The following is a 13,323-nucleotide window of genomic DNA, read 5'->3' as shown; positions in this document are numbered from 1 at the left end:
CTCTGTGCCTCTGTTTTCTCCTCTGTAACATGGGAATAATCATAGCACCAGCGTCACAGGGTTGTTTGCAGATTAAATGAGCTTATGCATGGGAAGTGTGTGGCACCTTGTCAGGCTCAGTGACTGTTAGTTATGTTTATTTTTATTGCTGGACTCCATGAGACACCAAGTGGGAATTATTCCTGTTTTGGAATTGAGGGCATTGAGTCTCCCGGAGGAGAAGGGACACGCCTGAAAGCGCACAGCTAAGCATGGCAGACAGGCAGAATCTGAACCCAGGCGGTGGGATTCCACCAGCTCGAGGGGCCCCTCTTTAGTAAACTGAAGAAGGACTCAGCAGGAAAGGCCCCAGCGGCCCCAGCAGGGACGGTCCTCTCTCTGGTCTCGTTCTGGCTTAAGCGCTGAACCCCTGGCTGCCGCGCTCCACATGCTTAAACCCTTCTTGTCTCTACATCAGGCCCCTGTCCTTGGCTGTGAGCCTGGCCCGGCTAAGCCTGGCTTGGCCCAGAATGTGCTGCTGACTCAGGCCTCGCCGGGGAGAGACTGTGAGCAGGGCCAGCAGACTGGCCTCTCGGCCCCCAGCCTGGCCATTCCTGGGTCTTCCTCAGGAAGTGGGAGGGTGGGACAGAAGAATGCAAACCTCCTTGAGTGTGGGCTTCATGTCTGTGAGGGACCTGTGAGCATTCACACCACGGGAGTGGGGTGCCGTGGACACAAATGCATGGGGCCCGCAGCACATGAGACCACCTTCCAGCTCTGGACCCCACGGGACCTCAGCTTTCTCATGTGGAAAATGGCACAGTAACCCACCCCGCAGGGTCGGTGCATCTCCCGTCACGCACTCCACATGGCACTGAGTCCACAGCTGGAGGTGTGACTTCTTTTCTGATCAGATAATTACTATACCATTGCCGTGTACTAGCAGGCAGCCCCTTCCGAACATTCCCGCACATCTCCAAATAACAAGAGCTCCTCAAAGCCCCATGTGACTCACCAGCTCCCTAGCCAATGAGAAAAGGACATGGGCTTTCTGTTCCCCAGGCTCTGCCCCTTCCATTGCCAGCTGTGCAACTGTAGAAAATCATGAAACTCCTCCGAACTTCAACCCGCTAGAATAGACGCTCCAAGATGGCAGCATTTCATGCCTCAAACACTCACCGGCACAAGTCAATACATTTTTCTGAATGAATGAATTGAGCAAATCTTCAAGAGGAGCTCTGTGAGGCCATGACTGAATATGGCAGCAAGCTGAGATCTGTGACCGCTGAGGGGCCCGTGGCAGACCTTCACTAAAGGGCACCTCAGCTTTCCTTGTCCCTGCAAAACTAGCTCAGGAAAGGACCACAGCCACATGGTCAGGGAGCCGTATCAGTCAGCAGAGAAGCCACCCCAATCCTGGGCTCCCCCTGGAACCCAGCTCTCCTGCAGTCACCACCCAGCCAACCTGCTCCGCCGGCCAGATACCATCTGGGCTCCCTTGAGCAGCAGGGCGTGCCGCTGGCTGCCAGCTCACCTGAAACAATTAGTGTTTGTTAAACTCCCACGCCTGCCTGCGGCTGCCTGGGCTGTGGTCTCTTGGCAGTGACAGAGTGGCAGTCAGAGGCATGTACGGTCGCCTTGCAGAGCCACAGGAGGGCTGCTAGCAAGAGGGCATGGCCTGCTCCACAGACAGACACTTAGGTTACCCTGTTGTGATCTCGGCTGGCACTTACTGTGTGATACACACACACATTCACTGCACCTCTACAACAGCAAAGAGACAGAACTATCACCATCCCCACTCCACAGAAGGAAGCTGAGGCACAGCGCTAAGTAACTTCCCTGGGACTCAGTGACTAGCAAGAGGCAGAGGTAAGACTGGAACCCAGGCCCACACTTCTAACCAGGACCCTCCACCGCCTCTCCCCAGGATGAAGGTTTCTCAAGTTTGCAAAACACGGTTTCTTGGTCATTGCTTAAAAGTCTCCCTGGAGAGCAGGGGTTGGCAAAGGCCTGGCCTGCCTGCCCTTTGCCCAGTACCTCAATTTCACCTAAGATCTACTACATAGGATCTCGAGGGAGACGACCTATTCCTGTGTGATGCGAGGGCACCCACAGCCTTCGGAGGGTTGCTGAGCTGGTCTTGGGTTTACATGAGATGAGCCACCCTTTGGGGTTCCAGCCCAAATTAACCTGTCACTCATGACGTAGCTCAACCTTGGTGTCCTGAGGTCAAGCAGGATGTGTTCGTCACAGTGGGCTTAGCCCCATACTGGCTATGTGACCACAGGCAATTTGTTTAACTTCTCTGTGCTCTGGTTTTCCCATCTGTGAAATGGGAACAGACAACAAGGTCGTGGTGTTCTTATAATGATTTGGCAGCAGTAGAAAAAGTACTGGACACACAGTAAGTGACAGGTAATCGTTAATTTTTCTTGACCTCACCCCTTTCCCTCTCATCTCCTTCCTTCCTTCGTTTGGTCTTCAATGTTTATTAGCAACTACTGTGTGCCAGACACTGTGCTAAACGAGTTTTAAAACATAAAACTACTTAGAACTCAAGATTCCCCATCTCACTTACCCCCAGCTGCACCTCAGACGTCATCTCCTACCCCTCTCCCTGCCCCTATTCACTCCACACAGCTTCCTTGGCTGCCTTTCTGTTCACTGAAGACCCCAAGCTTATCCCTGCCCCAGGGCCTTTGTACTTGCTGTACCTGCCGACTGGGCCATGCTCCCCCATCACTCCAGTCCAGGCTGATACACCATCTCTTCTAGAGGCTTCCCCTGATGAGCATGGCTGAGCTGGCTGCTCCCCACCCCAAGGCACCAACACATGGGCCTTGTTATTTTTGTCATGACACTTAGTTGTTTGAAATGATGTCTTTGCTTGCTTGTTTATTGCTGGTTTTCCCCATGAGAATGTGACTCCATGAGGGCCAGGACTTTGTTTTGTTCACTGTTTTATCCCTAGTGCCTAGAACAGCATATGATGCACTCCAAATATATTTTAACTGAAAGAATGAATGTTAAGGAGCCCACAAGAATTATGGGGGACATTTCAGCTTCTGCCAGGAGGTGCCCAAGATGAGCATCTCTGATTCACAAAGCAAAGGAACTAAGGTGCCAATCTAGCCTCACTGATTCTAAGGATTTTCATAAAGCCAAGCTGCACGATCACTGATCCTCAAGGCAGACCTGGGAGAGTGAAGCAGAGAAAAAGGGAAGGTGGTGAAGGAGGGAACAGAGTCTTCAGTTTCCCCAGCTCTTACTTTCAGAAAAAGGCAAATGAAATGACTGAATTTCCATATGGCAAACAATGGACCTTGTCCCTACCTCACACCATACAAAAAATTAATCTGAGATGGAGCACATCCCTAAACCTACAAGCCAGAATCAAACAGCTTCTAGAAGAAAACATAAGAGACTATCTGTGCTACCTTCAGAGAGGCACAGATTTCTGGAGAAACACAAAAAGCACTAATCCCAGAAGAAGAGAAAATGAATTAGTCTTCATCAAAATAAAATATTGCTGCTCATAACAGGACACAATGAAGAAAATAAATAGGCAAGCTATATACGGGGGGAAAATATTTATAATACATTTGACCAAGGACTGACATCCAGAATACACAAAGAACTACTGCCTATTAACAATACAAATACGAGTAACCCAACAGAAAATGGGCAAAAACCCTGAATAGTCACTTCACTCAGGAAGACATGTGGATGGCCAACAGGCACACACACTGGGGCCCAACATCATTAGTCATTAGGGAAATGCAAATTATTAATTATGTGCCATGAGACACCATTTTACACCCATTGAAAGGCTACAATTAAAAAGACTGACAAAACCAAATATTAGTGAGGATGAGGAACAAGTAGAACTCTCCTACACTCTTACATGGAGTGTAAAATGATTGTGTAAAATGATTTAGCAAATACTTAAGTTGGAATATAGGCTTTTCCTATGACCCATCCCCAGGTATTTATCCAAGAGAAATAAAAGCATTTGTCCACAAAAGGCCTTGAACAAGAATGGGCACAGCAGCCTTACCCATAATGCCCAAACCCTGCGTACCACCCGAATGTCTATCAAGGGCAAATAAACAATTGTTATATTCATTCCATTAAATACTGCTCAGCAATAAAAAGGAAAGAACTACCAAATCACGTGATAATAGTGATGGATTTCAAAAGCATTATGCTGAGTGAAAACAGTGGACAAAATAGAACACATATATAATTCCATCACATAGGTTCCAGAACAGGGAAAACTAATTAATGGTGATAGAAATCTGAGCAGTGGTAGCCTGTGTGTGACGGGGAGGAGGCAGGGACTGCGGAGCACTCGGGAGCCATATGAGTGAAAGAAATGCCCTGCATCTTGTTCTGAATAGTGGTTACATGGGCAGAAACCTGTGGGCACCCATCTGTGCAAAGGTGAGATCTGGCCTCTGGCATGCTGGCCTGTCAAGAAATGTAAGGAACCTGCATTTCTAGCACATAAGTCCACTTTCCAAAGAGTGGCCTCCAGTAGTTTGTTCAAGTTTTTTCTACAGGAATTTGAGAACATACCCTTGAACCTTAATTTGTTACATAAAAGGCACCTCCAAAGTAAGCAAGTCAGCCTTGTAAATAAGTACCAGCCCCCCGACTGTTTTTCTTACCAACTTGCCCTCCCCAAGGGGTACACACTAAGTCAATCAGTCAATAAATATTTATGGTACACATGCTGCATCAATACACATTATGGACTAATTGTCAAATATTTATGGGCTATCTCCCTAAGGGTCATACCACAAGTTAATTAGTCAATAAATATTTATGGAACTACCAGGCACCAGTCCAGGTAAATAGAAAAGGAAGGAAATAAAAATGATGGGAGATTCTGAGTGTGACAGGGAGAGGGGCCAGTTGGGAGCTCCGGCTGGTATTACACAAAAGGGTTAAAGAAACCAGCAGAAGAAGGTATTTCAACGAATTAGGAAGTTGGAGACCCTGGCTCTGCTACCTACCAAGTAAAAATGAGTAGATCACTTTACCGACAGCATCTCAGTTTCCTTATCTATCAAAATAGGTAGCTGAATCAGCCAAACGCTTCTTTAAAAGAATAGAAAAAAGACCCTATGGGTTCAAATAACTCTACACAGCGTCCTGAAGACCTTGCTGGAGGCGCATGTGGCTCAGCGTCGCACATCGACATGAGGTGAGCTGGCCTGAGGAACATGGGCCCCTGTACATGGTCCCTCCTGAGGCCCCCTCTTCCCCACCTTACTGCAAACCACAGCCCCATCCTGGAGAGTGAGTCATTTGCCAGAATGACTTATCATCTCAAAATCTCAAAATCCCCCAAATCACTGAGGAAGAGCCCAGGTTTTCTTCCCAAAACATCTTGAGATGTTCAAAACCAAGACCAGGGTGGGGCAGCCACCACGACCAGCACTCGGGGGGCGGGGGTGGGGTCTGCTGGGTAGAGGAGGGGAATTCCAATGTTCTTGAGATGATGTTTTTTAACACTTGTTTTCCTTTGCTGTCTGCCGTTGGGTCTTTCTCTTCACAAACATCAGAGCACAAACCGACCACCTCATCCAGCCTCATCTCCATCGGGCCTCTCAAGGCTGGAAGAAATCACACGGCTCCTGCTTCCTTTTCCAAAGACCAACCAAGACCAAATTCTGGCTTTTCTCCCGAGGACAGTCCACCCTCTCTGCCTGTTGGCTTCTAATCCCAAGAGCCAGTCTTCCTCAACCCTTTCTACATGAAATATTCATGCTTTCCCTTTTCTCATTAGCGTCTGATTAGGACTACCTCTGATTAATCAAAGCCACGTGCAGATTTAATCTGATCCACACAGTATTTTGACTCTGTTGCTGCTTTTTAAAAATCAGATTTTTGGTTTAATCTTAAAAAATCAGAAGAGTTTGCCACACTGAGTCTAGTCCCACATGCAGATACAGGCTGCAATTGGGTACAGCAACCCATTTAGATGGTGACTCTGCCCTCCTGGCCCCCAGCCGCCACCACTCCCTACTGATGCCCACCCTAACCACTTCACTCATTTCCATGACCTCCCTGGCCTCTGTAGGCAACTGAATTTTTGACACCTAATTATGGTAAAATGTCTGGCAAAAAGGAAAACAAATTCTGAAACATAATTGAACACTTTTTCTTCTTCATGCTTTTAAAAATAATTTCTAAACTCTCAAAAACTGAGCAGACAATAAACTTTATCATGTTTAACTGCCAAAAAAAAAGGAACAAAAAACTTGCCTAAAATGCCTAAAAGTGAGTTCAAAGCAGCTTCTTCTTAGAAGCCAGATTAGAACCAAGCCAAGTTCGGGCTCAGAGCCCTTCCACATGATAGACCTTGGCCACCACGTGCAGGATCCTGCAAATCTTCTCCATCTTTGTTTAGGCGTCTTTCTCTCCACCAGACTGTAAGTTGGTTCAGGACAGAGAAAATCTCTTGCTCAGCTGTGGATCCCCAGAACAGCACCAGACACTGAGCAGATTCTCAGTGAACATGCAGGGAAGGGCTTACCCGACCCCTCATCTCTGTCCTTCCCCCTTCTGTAAAATGGGTAACATGACATCAGTTGAGGCTACGGACGGCGGTGGATATTCAATGAGCTATTGCATGCTGAGTGCTTAGCATAGCGCCGGGTGGGGTCAGCTCCCTGAGCAAGAACAACTGTGATAGTATCGTTATTCTTGTTGGAAAAAAAAAAAAAGAGTGTGAAAAAGAAAGAGAGCATACTGTATGCAGTGAGCTCACTCCAAATGCATCTACCCTCCTAAGACTAGGACATTTAGATACTTCAAATCTTCTAAACAAAGTTGTAGGCTACCCATTTAGCTATATTATTTTTTAATTTCCTGTGAGGCCACAAAACCCTCTACAAGTAAATAGAAGCAGAGAGAAACACTTCAATGTGCTCTGTTTCTGGTGCCTTTGGCCATCTTGGGCCCACTGGTGATCCCTGTGGGTCCTACGTATTCGAGATGCCCAGGTGCCTTGCGCGGAGTGGAAGGTCACGTAACAGCACTTTGCAAACATCGGCCCTGCCCAAGGCCTGACTTACAGCACTCAATGGGGTTGGACGCCGTCTGCAAGGACACAATCCTGCTGCTGGACTCCGGGATGTGCACTCGGAAAACGAGCCTCACACGCGTGTTCTTTCTCCCGATGTCTGTCTCGCCTTTCCGCAGCTCAATGTCGGCATTTCTAAGCTTCAGGATTCCCGCACAGTCGATGCTACCAGGAGGATGAGAAGCCCATTTACTACCAATCATCTTAGTGAGCTGGAATGGTCACCCACAAAACCACCTTCGTCAGTGAGCCACATAATTCTACCATCAGCCCAGATGGGGAAATTACAATGCACTGATAAATACTTCAGCCGGGAATTTACACCAAGATGGGGGTGAAACACAAAGCAATTAGAGAAATTCCCCAGTGGAAATCATTCCTCTAGGGAGATTTTTTCACACCAACTTTTCTACTCTCAAAAGTATCTGAAAAACTCAAATACGTGGCAATTGGCAAAAATTGATCTTGGACTATTCAATAGATGAGATAGGGTATGAATATTAAATATCTTGCATTTGATAAATGTACTGTGATCATGTAAGAGAGCATCCTTGTTCTTAGGAAATGCATGCTGTTGCATTTAAAATGAAAAAATCATCATGAAAGCAACTAACAAACGGTTCAGGAAAAAATGGAGAAGGTGAGAAAGGGAGTGATTATGCAAATGTGAGAAATGTTTACATTTGGTAAGTCTGAGTGAACAGTATACAGGAGCTCTGTGTATGATTCTTGCAGTTTGCAAGTTTGAGATTATTTTCTAATAAAACGTTTTTTAAACTCCAATGTATGGGTGCAGTGCTTCCCAAATTTTAGCCATATGCATATTATTTTGTGAGTTTTGACCTATCTGCACCATTCCTTAATAATGTTCTCAAACAAACTTCTTAAATGTAAAAAAATTTAGCTTCATCCCCAAGCAACACAATCCAAAAATGCATAGTATTCTTCCTCCTAATACATACGAAAACTATCTGGGTATTAGAACTTTTAAAACAGAGACCATTGTGGATCCATCACAGACAGGGAATCACCATCTATGGCGGCTTCCATCAGCGCCAGAGTCCTGCCCCCAACTCCCTGCCAGTTGGTCCCATTCACTTCCCCAGAAAGACCCACCACCCTCAGCTCCCAGCCCTTACGTCGCCCTCATGTTGTTTTTTGGCTCCAGAGGGATCTCCAGGACTTTGGTGTTGCCCACAATCTTCTCATAGCTGGTGGTGGTGACAGTTTTTCCCGTGATCCGGTGCACCTGGTAGAAGGCGTGGGGTTTAAGGATCCGCTCATCAGCCGTCCCAATGAAGATCTGAAGCCCCAGGGGCTTGTTTTCCATGTAGCCATGGAGCTGGGGGGAAGAAAACAAAATCAGATTATCACAGGGCCATTAACATGCAGAATGTCTGTTTCATTAACTTGCCACAAAACCCCTAACACCTAGAATAATGCTTGGCACATGCTAGGCATTCTGGTACATATTTGCTGAATGAATTCATAAGCTATCCAAAAGAAAAATGGGCTAGAGACATACACAGGCAATTCACAGATAAACAAATGGCCATTAGCATAGAAAATATGTTCAATTTGACTTATAGATAGGAAAATGCAAATTAAACAACTATAGGATACCATTTTTCGGACATTAGATTGGCACACATGTAGACATTTGATAATATCAAGTGTTTTGGAGGCTGTGGGGACACAGATACTCTCATGCAGCTGACAGAAACATAAACTTGTATTGCCTATTTTAGAGTATTGGAGTAACAACGATTAAAATTAGAAATAATACTCCCTATGACCCAGTAATTCCATTTTTCATTATGTACCCCAGAAGAAATATTGTGTCTGCAGGAGATATGCACAAAAATGTTTACTAATGAACAATTAGTTATATCAATAGGCTTCTGAGTAATACTAAATGTCTAGGTTATGAACTACTGCAGCAGTTAAAAACCAGTAGAGATCTATGCACTGACCCAGAAAGATTGAAGTGGTACTGTTAAAAAAAAAAAGTAATTTGTAGAAAAATACGTGTAGCATAACCCAACTTATTTTTTTTAAATGCTGAATGATTTCAATCGATGCATTCATATACATGTAAATGCCATAGAAAAAGGTATGGAAGGGTGCACTCCAAACTGACTATATCATGATCACTTCCAGGGATAGAGATGGAGATCAAACTTGAGAAGGTGGTGAAAGAAGATTAACTTTATTCACAGGTTATAGAAAAGTTGTGTCATATAACATTGGTTTAAAAGCATATATAATAACAAAAGAAAAAAGAGATTGGTCTGAGAATTTGGAGATGGTTCCTGTACTGCCCCTCCCCAGCTGAGAAACACTGGGCAAACCATTCAATCCTTCTGTGCTTCTGTTCCTTTCTCTGAAAATTGACAAGCAATGATTCACTACGAGCCTACCCTTCTCTGAAGTTCTATAAAACTTCAGTAGGATCTCCAGTCAACTGCCAAAAAACAAAGGCCCCAGGCAGTGGATAGCTAAACATGGTCTAGAATTGTGCTGTCCAGTGCAGTAAATAATACAAAAATTAAATTGAAAATTCAGTCTCTCAGTTGCATTAGGCACATTTCAAGTGCTCAATTGCCACAAATAGCTAGTGGCTACCACAATGGACAGCACAGACACACAACACTTCCACCAAGAAAAGTTCTACTGCACTATGCCAGCCCAGAAAGATGGAGTTCATGTGTATCCTTTTAAAAAGTATACAGAGAGACAGGTGGGAGTGGAGCAGAGCCAGCTGACAACCTTTTTCACAATCTGCCGGGCCAATACCCAGATTTCCATCCGTGTCTGAATACACACCCAAGAGGCACCCTAGGGCAAAGACAGAAATCAAGTGAGAACCTCTTATCTTTCTCCCTCATGTCAATTGAAGAACAGGGTATTTATTGTTTGTTCTCAATGACAAAAATCCCAGACAGAAGGGCAGTGTTGAGAAGAGATTTTGTTTTGCTTTGCATTTGGACCCAAGAGAAATACATGTCCTCACCTGCTCTTTCGGATTTATCAAGAGATGGTATACACCTTATCACACAGAATCAAGAAAAGTAGGTAGGAGAGGGTGTGAGCCCTGATGGTCCGAGGTTCCTTCCTCTACCTCCTGATAGAACAGCAAGTAGACAGATAGACTGCTCGTTGCACTCATGGTTCTTCCTGCCGAACGAGGTGAGGGAGGGAGAGGAAGGGAGATGTAGAGAGAGAAAGAAACTGACCACAGAAATCAGCACGCACAGATAATGCTGCTCCTTGAGAGGGAGACCAACTCCTTTAAGAAGGACCTCTTTGCAATCCAGAGCAGCCCGGCAGTGAGCACAGGGAGCCCAACTCACAGCGGTGCCTGTCCACCCACCTCCCCAACCACCAGGGAACACCAGACAGGCCTGTGGCACCAAAGAAGAAAGGAGAGCCCTCTAGGTCAGACACCTGACTTTCAATCCTGGCTCTGCTTCTCAGTATCTGTGTGGCTTTGACTCAGGGACTCCATTCCTCTGAAGTTTCCATCTGCAGATACAAACAGGGACCTCACCTCCCACTCCCCAAGGCTCTTTCGAAAGTTGAGTAAGACCTTCGTGAGGCCCCCAAAGCACAGCACGCAGTAAGTGCCCATGAAACGAGAACTTTCCTTGTCATCGGAGGATGATGTGAAATCAAAGCACGGAGGTAATATTACAGGAATCAATGGAAAGGCAAAGAATGAATGTGAAAGACTGACAGTGAGAAACAGCTCGTGTGTGGTGGCTCCCGGGACCACTTCCAGGCTTCTCTGTGGGTGACCTGGAGTGGGGGGGAGGAGGGGCCAGGTCAAGAAACCTCGCCATCAGGTGTGAAATGAAAAGAACACCTTCCTCCACCCTCCGGCCTCCCCCACCCCCTAGGAAGTGGTAGAAGGTGTAGAACCCTGACTAGCTCTGAAGGAGCCCTGCCAGCTCTCTGGATATTTGGTAAGAAAAACAAATGGTCATTTACTTGCTTCTCCAGAAAATCAGTTATTTGGGTCTTGCAAATAGAACTTAATGTCCTGGGATAGCATGCTCTGCCCTCAAGGTCCCAAATGCCCTCTTGTTCCCATTTTCTTGTCCCCTTTCTCCAGGCTTCTCCAAGGGTGAGGTGTTCTCAGGGGCTTGGGTAAGCAGGGCCACCTTCCAGCCACAGCAAGCACCTGCCGCGACAGAGAAGCTCCAGGTCAGCTGGGCTCCAAAGAAGGGGCACTTCACTTCATGCAGCCGAGCTGAGAGCAAAAGACTTTTGCATCTTGGAATTTTGCAGGTGGTAGATGAGGTTCGAGGAGGAAAGGGTGCTTCTAGTGCACATCAGGAGGGCTGAAGCAGGAGCAGGGAGAGCCTTCGCTGATTTGGTCCAAGCATTGCTTGGAGGAGAACAGGGTTACCCCTTTTCTGGCTGGGAAAAGCCAGGGCTCAGCAAGGTTAAGTGACTTGCTCATGACCCTAAGGCTCAAAGGCCACTGGATGAAACCTCAGGGATGTGGCCCTATTTGTTTCCTTTGTGTCACAACTGACTTCTGACCCAGAAAGCCAAGTCTCCCCAAGCCTGGATTATGCATTTTCAGACAAGCAGGTCCATCCCACCAGCTACATATAAGAATCCCAGAGGTAAACATGGTTGCCACAGCTCGGAGACCAGAGTGTCACAGAGAGAGCTCACCAGAACCAACCCCCTCACCCCACCCTGCCCAGCTCTGCCACTCTAAGCAGCAATTTATGTGTCCTGGTGTGCAGAGAGAAGGACACTTGCTTTTCCTTTGTCTGGCTATACACGTAGTAGGGTTCATTCATTGTGGGAAAAAGAGACAATATTTAAAAATATAAATTACAAAGAAAATACTCCCTTCAAAATAAGTAAGCATTCTAGTGTTTGTGCTTCCAGACTTTTCTTTTAGGCATGGAGACAAACATATTCAGGATTCTGTTTTATATACCGTTTCCATTTGACAATATAGTGTGACCACTGCCCCTTGTCATTAAATCCTGTTTAATGAGATCATCTCAAATGGCTGCAGAGTATCTCCCAGGTACTTGGAGAGATACAGGTAGTTGCTCGGATTAGCAACTCTGATGAGGTGCTGGGCACCTGAGCACCTGATTTAAGGCACTGGCTCTCAGCATTGTGTGAGTGCAAGGTGGGCATCTGGCTGTGAGTGACGCTGTGAGCTCCCCCACCCCTATGCCTCCCTTGCCTCACCCCCACCTTGGCCCTGGTGATGCCAACCTAGGTAAGGACCACAGTATTGACCCCCGGAGTTGGGCCTGTAGGCGGCTCAAACTTTCCCCCACTATAAACACCGCAATGAGAACTCGTAAGTGACACTTGCTTCAAAACGATTTTTCTATCAACTCTGCTCAGAGCTTTTTAAAATACTCTCAGATGGATATGGCTGCCACCAAATCCAAAATGTGGGACTGATTTTCAAAATGGCAACTGGCCAGAGAAACTGTTTTGAATTTTACTAAATTCAAACTTTAACAATGTTAAGTAGCATTTGTTCTTTGTTGAATTTGGAATATTAGGAAATTGGTATTGTCCTCGGAAGAAGGGAAAAACCCATGCGGTGCTTTATTGCAACTCCCTGCCTTTAGTTTTGGATGCAAACCTTGCAGAATATACCTGCTACCCAACCACACTCCACACACACACACACACACACATACCACACCACACCACACCAGGGAAACTAGTCCACGATTTTACTCTCATTTCAGTCATCCCAACAAGCATTATGTATCTGCCTAATAAGCATGTATTAATAGCTTCATTAAAGATCCTAGCTCTTGATCCCTCGCCCAGCCCCGCTCCCGCACGGGGTCCATCTCAAAGTCCTGCCAATTCAGTTTCCGTTAAATGCACTCAAATCTACCACCCTTTCTCCTCCATCACTTCAACCCTAGTACAAATGACCACCATTTCTCCTCTAAAAAATCTGCCTGCACCCCCTCCAGTCCTCACCCACCAGTTTCTACCCTGCCACCAGAATGACCTATCCTGGTGGCAATCAGTCACTCCCAGCCCCTGCTGGCTCCACGCATGAGTTACCTGGCCCCACCCCCTTACCTTTGTCTCCCCCATGTTCTACTCCTCCCCCCTCCCTTTATTCTAGTTACTTCCTAGTCAAACTGAAGAGTGTGGGGTCAAATATTATTTCCCATGAAAATCTTGCTCCCCAGGTGAGGTGGGCCTCCCGGTGATAGTCATTTCGGTTGTGTTTGTAT

General features: G+C 46.3%; 1 protein-coding gene across 7 annotated transcripts in view; it reads right to left on the bottom strand.

Moving 5' to 3' along the window:
- NFATC2 (nuclear factor of activated T cells 2) overlaps positions 1-13,323 on the bottom strand; it is a 148,392-nt gene that overhangs the window by 66,263 nt on the left and 68,806 nt on the right. For all 7 annotated transcript variants that reach the window (XM_073236439.1, XM_073236440.1, XM_073236436.1 and 4 more), the window contains exons 4-5: positions 8,215-8,417; positions 7,068-7,240 (exon numbers count right to left, since the gene is read on the bottom strand). In XM_073236439.1, the coding sequence (XP_073092540.1) occupies positions 7,068-7,240; positions 8,215-8,417 (376 nt within the window). The remainder of the gene's footprint in view (positions 1-7,067; positions 7,241-8,214; positions 8,418-13,323) is intronic.

The sequence above is a fragment of the Manis javanica genome, chromosome 5 (assembly GCF_040802235.1).
Source record: "Manis javanica isolate MJ-LG chromosome 5, MJ_LKY, whole genome shotgun sequence".
Taxonomy (NCBI): domain Eukaryota; kingdom Metazoa; phylum Chordata; class Mammalia; order Pholidota; family Manidae; genus Manis; species Manis javanica.
Note: the sequence above shows the minus strand (reverse complement) of the source record. Positions and strands in the feature narration are given on the sequence as shown.